The sequence below is a fragment of the Vollenhovia emeryi genome, unplaced genomic scaffold, assembly GCF_000949405.1.
Source record: "Vollenhovia emeryi isolate VEMERY1.0 unplaced genomic scaffold, V.emery_V1.0 DF940715.1, whole genome shotgun sequence".
Lineage (NCBI taxonomy): Eukaryota > Metazoa > Arthropoda > Insecta > Hymenoptera > Formicidae > Vollenhovia > Vollenhovia emeryi.
In genome coordinates, this window is record NW_011965651.1 from 717 (window position 1) to 6,697 (window position 5,981).

General features: G+C 48.7%; 1 protein-coding gene across 1 annotated transcript; it reads left to right on the plus strand.

The window, feature by feature from the left end:
• Positions 1-847: 847 nt before the first annotated feature.
• On the plus strand, positions 848-4,038 carry LOC105555801. The gene is made up of 2 exons (XM_012002842.1): positions 848-1,728; positions 1,845-4,038. Exons 1-2 carry the CDS (start codon positions 848-850, stop codon positions 4,036-4,038), a joined length of 3,075 nt encoding a protein of 1,024 aa, XP_011858232.1.
• The last annotated feature ends 1,943 nt before the right edge of the window (positions 4,039-5,981 follow it).

A 5,981-nucleotide genomic window follows, 5' to 3' on the forward strand; every position in this document is an offset into this window, starting at 1 on the left:
TAGGGAGCAGCACCTCTGTCTCCCTTTTCTCTAGCGATTGCCCCCCCCCCCCCTCGCGAGTTGTGGAAGCGAGAGGTTGGCAGAGCTGTAAAGTAGTGAAAAAAAGACTTGTAGGATCGTAGGATCTCAGTAGGATCTGATCCGTTATCAATAAACCTTCCGTTGTCTAACACCAAGCTATAGTGTCTGTAGATGTGTCCTATCCACGCATTAACTTGTCGGTAGTAGGCCGACACGCGGAGAGTCTTATCAGACCTCCGCGATACACTCAATTCCTACATTGGTGACCCCGACACGCGTCTGCACAAGACGTAACCGGAAGTGCAGGTCAGAAGCAAATCCTCGTGCGGACCATCTTTCCCCGAGGAACGGTCGCCGGCTAATTCACCCGCAGTAGCAGTGCACCCCGTGTCTGCGTCCCGGACCGTTACCTGACCACGTACGAGCAGCCGACAGTGCCACGCCAAGACGATAGTCGGGCGGCCATTTTTGCCGCGCTGTTCATTGGAGATCCCACCCACGAAGCGGCCACAGCCGCATAGCCGCCTCCTGACCACGACCATCTCTTCGTGTGCGACCAGCCATTTTCTCCACCTCCGCCAGACACGGACGCCATAGAACGCCGGCAGCATCGCCATCAGACGTGCCGAGGTGCATAAAGCCAACGACACCGGCGCCTGAGGTCCCGTCGTTATTGCGACAATAATTGCGCGAAGCCAACGTCTCCGGCGCCTTGGGTCCCACCGCCACCGGAGCTTTGGATACAAGTCACTGCCTACGAAACGGCAATAATAAAGACTTTCCGAGTAGGCTAAGTAGTTTAAGTAGTAGATTAAGTAATTAAGCAATGGCGGACGCAGCCCTTACAGCTGCCCAAGCCCGCGCAGAGGCGGCGGAAGCCCAGCTCGCGCAATTACGAGCCCAGCTACACGCGCAAGACCTCGCTACAGGCACCGCGGACGCGACCGATAAGATCGTCCAAATTCCGCGTATAGACAATTACAGAGTTCCCAAGCTTCCTCCGTTTTCACAAATCGACCCAGCATTGTGGTTTATCCAGGCCGAGGTCTCCATGAGAAATTCCCGAATTACTACCGAGTCAACCAAAGCCGATACTGTCCTCGCTGCACTCGATGTCGAGGTATTGGGCTGCGTAAGAGATATAATTACCTTAAACCCTTCTCCAGCGGATATCTACGAGCAAGTTAAAGCTCGAATCATCGCGACATACGCACCTTCGGACGAAACAAAGTTACGCAAACTACTAAGGGGACAAGTCGGAACCGACGGAAAACCTTCGCTAATCCTTAGCCGACTACGCGGTCTTAATGACGGAAATATTGACGATAACGTAATAAAATCAATTTTCCTGGACCAACTACCACGTGAACACCGTGCGATCCTAATGGCTACGGGAGTTACCGATCTCAATAGAATAGCCGAGGCCGCCGACCGAATGGCTGAAAGCGCTCTCGGAAGCGAATCTTACGCGTCCGCCGTATCTAAGGAAAACTCATCCCCCTCCGCGAGTACCGAGATGCAGCAACTTATCGCCAATATGGCCGCGTTAAATAAAAGATTGGAAAAGCTTGAAAAGTCGCGAAATTCACGTTCGCGATCCGGTTTCCGCAGACGCAGAACCTCAACCTCGCCAAGCAACGCGATTACACTCGCACTCTGTCCGGCACATGTCAACTACCCTAATAACCCGACTTCATGCCGAAAATGGTGCTCAAAATACGAGACCTGGAAAGAACAAAAAAACTAAGCGCTCCTCTCCGTTCGGAGACGGTCGGCGAGGGCCATCGAATTTTCAACCGTCTCCATGTCCATGACCGCACTAGCGGTCAACTTTTCCTTGTTGATACAGGCGCGGACATCTCCCTGGTACCCGCGGATAATAAAGTCAAGGGAAAACCCTCCGAGTTAAAGCTCTTTGCAGCAAACGATACGCGTATCGACACGTTTGGGGAATCACTACGTGATCTCGACCTCGGTTTAAGACGACCAATTCGCTGGAATTTTTGTATCGCGGCAGTTCCGTACCCCATCATCGGTGCCGATCTATTATCGCACTACGGGTTAACAGTAGACTTAAAACGACGACGCCTCATAGATTCTACTACTAAGTTACATACCCCCGCGTTTAAAAAACCGGCCCCCGTACATTCGATTAATACGATAAATCCGTCCTGGGAGTCTTCCAAAATACTCGCAGACTTCCCCCAAATAACGGGAGCCCTACCTCTCGTGCCTCCGTCCAAGTGCGATGTATATCATCATATCATTACTACCGGCCCCCCAGTCGCTGAGCGCGCCAGGCGCCTTCCTCCCGATAAACTCAAGGCTGCGAAGGCCGAAATCAAGGCCTTGGTTGAAGCAGGCATTTGCCGCCCCTCTAGCAGTCCATGGGCCAGTCCCATCCATTTAGTCCGTAAAAAAGACGGTACTTGGCGGGTGTGCGGCGATTACCGCCGTGTAAATGCAGTTACGCGACCGGATAGGTACCCCACGCCTCACCTGCATGATTGTTCCGTCAACCTTCACGGTAAAACAACCTTTTCATCTCTCGACCTACACAAAGCTTATAACCAAATTCCAATGGCCCCTGAGGACATTGAGAAAACAGCCATCATAACCCCCTTCGGGTTATTTGAATATTTATTTATGACCTTCGGCCTTCGCAACGCCGGTCAATCCTTCCAACGCTATATAAACCGCGCTTTAGGCGATTTAGATTTCGCTTTCATTTATATGGATGACATCCTGATCGCTTCTTCCTCGCCAGAGGAGCACACGGAACATCTACGCACGGTATTCCGCAGGCTTAAAGAATTTCACTTACGTCTAAACGTCGAGAAGTGCGTGTTCGGCGTACAGGAATTAAAGTTCCTGGGATACATAATAAACGATAAAGGAATCCGCCACACCCCAGAGAAAGTCGAGGCGATTACCAAGTTTCCTAGGCCTAAAACCGTCTCCGACTTACGCCGCTTCCTCGGCATGATCAATTTTTACCGTCGAAACGTCCCCCGTGCGGCAGAAACACAAGCACCATTAAATTCATTATTAATCGACTCGCGTAAAAACGACAGACGCGCGATCGCATGGTCCGACGAATTAATCAAAGCGTTCGAAAAGACCAAAAACGGCCTCGCTAACACTGCAATGCTGGTACACCCCCATATCGGCGCGGAACTCCGCATCGTCACGGACGCCTCCGATTTCGCCATGGGAGCAGTGCTTGAGCAAAAGAAGCGGGACACTTGGGAGCCCTTATCATTTTTTTCACGTAAACTCTCACCCGCACAAACGCGGTATAGCGCCTACGACCGCGAGCTCACAGCAATTTTTGAATCCGTTAAATACTTCCGCTATTGGGTAGAAGGACGCGAATTCAGAATCATAACGGATCATAAACCACTCATGTACGCGTTCTTACAAAAATCTGACAAAGCGTCCCCGCGACAACTACGCCAACTATCATACATCGCGCAGTTCACAACGCAAATCGAACATATCGCTGGTCTACAAAACGTCGTCGCGGATTCACTTTCGCGGATTGAGTCGCTACGCTTACCAGTAGAATTTAGTCTCATCGAACTCTCCGAACTACAAAAAAGCGATGAACAACTCAAACTAATTCTTGGCACCCCCGATCACCCGCTAAAACTAAAAAAATCCAGTGGGGTCCAGATCACTCAACTGTATATTGCGAAATTTCAGGCGAGGCTATTCGGCCATACATTCCCGATAGTTTGCGCACTAGAGTATTTCAAATGTTTCACAACCCAGCTCACCCCAGCGGGAAAATTACGGATCGTACTATCCGACAGCGCTACGTTTGGCCCGATATGCACCGCGACATCGCCAAATGGTGCAAAAACTGTACTGATTGTCAGCAAGCGAAAATCTCTCGTCACGGGAAACTCGTTCCGGAGCACTTCGTCGCCCCGGATGGGCGTTTCGATCAAGTACACATCGATATTATCGGCCCATTACCCCCGTCCGAGGGTCACACTTATTGCCTCACCATGATCGACAGATTTTCGCGCTGGGCCGAGGCAATGCCCCTTAAAGACATCTCCGCGCAAACCGTCGCAAGAGCTTTTTACGACGTATGGATTTCACGATACGGAACCCCCCGATTATTAACTACGGATCAGGGAGCCCAGTTCGAATCCCGCCTATTCGAGGCGTTACTCTCATTAATCGGTTGCGAGCGAATTCGTACTACTGCCTACCACCCGGCGTCAAACGGTATGATTGAACGTTGGCACCGGGTACTTAAAGCCGCAATCATGTGCCATGCCGATGCGTGCTGGACGCGCACCTTGTCCACCGTTCTATTAGGACTCCGGTCGCATGTCCGCGCCGACACCAAGGCATCACCCGCCGAATTCATGTTCGGGACAACCCTGCGACTACCCGGCGAATTTTTTCTCCCCGACGATTACTCACCAAACCCCAACTATTTTATCGAAGAGTTCCGCGAATATATGCGCCAAGTCCGTCCGGTTCCCGTCGCCCATAAACATAAAAAACGTGCCTTTTATTTTAAAGACCTATACAATTGTACCCACGTATTTTTACGCAACATGGCTAAAAAGGCCTTAGAGCGCCCATACACCGGCCCGCACAAAGTAATACAGCGCATCTCAGAACGTGTATTCAACATCGACGTCAACGGAAACACAAAAAGCGTGTCCGTCGACCTGTTAAAACCGGCATACTTCGTCCCCGACGACCCGTCTACGCCGCTCGAAAATGTAAATGCGAATCTTTCTGTAATCAAAACCTATTCGCGTAAGACGGTCACATTCGCGCCGTCAACCAAACCAAAGTGATCTAATTTTAAGACCAAACAAGTGATATTATTTTATAAAACCACACTAGATATAAGCTACGTGCAATGTACACTATATTATAAGTTAAGCATATATATCCGCCAAGCGCATTACCAAAAATATTTCGTTAACACTCGGGGGGAGTGTGTAGGGAGCAGCACCTCTGTTTCCCTTTTCTCTAGCGATTGCCCCCCCCCCCCTCGCGAGTTGTGGAAGCGAGAGGTTGGCAGAGCTGTAAAGTAGTGAAAAAAAGACTTGTAGGATCGTAGGATCTCAGTAGGATCTGATCCGTTATCAATAAACATTCCGTTGTCTAACACCAAGCTATAGTGTCTGTAGACGTGTCCTATCCACGCATTAACTTGTCGGTAGTAGGCCAACACGCGGAGAGTCTTATCAGACCTCCGCGATACACTCAATTCCTACAGGCCGCGCGAACCGAAGTCCCATTCGAAATATGTATACATACAGCCAAGTTAAAAACTATAAATAGAATTATAATACATATTATACATACATATGTAGAATGATCTAAGTAAAATTAGTGGTAGTAAAATCAAAGTAAAATCAACATGTACCTGATTTAGCGTCTTCATCCAGACTTTTTCGACATATAAGGCTCATACAGAGATATGTTGGAGTCACATTGCGCAAGAGCATACGTGGATATATAAAAAAGTATATCAACGTGTGACCATACGTGATGTGTCTACAATGTGACTCCAACATATCTCTGTATGAACCTTATTTGTCAAAAAAGTCTAGATGAAGACGCTAAAACAGGTACATGTTGATTTTACTATCACTAATTTTACTTTAATCATTCTACATATGTATGTGTGATATGTATTATAATTCTATTTATATGTAGTTTTTAACTTGGCTGTGTGTATACATATTTCGAATGGAACTTCGGTTCGCGCGGCCGATCTACGCTACAGCCATCTATTCGCCGGTAAGTCACTTACAAGTGCTGTCGGTAACTCGTCTTAGAGGGTAAAAGACTGGTTCACGTACTAAAACTCACCCTGTATGGTAATTCTTCAGTATAGCTGCTCCACCTCCAAAGTCAATCAAATTGGTCTCATTCGACGCGTTTTTCAACGAGAAACAACTTTTTCCTCAGACAAAATC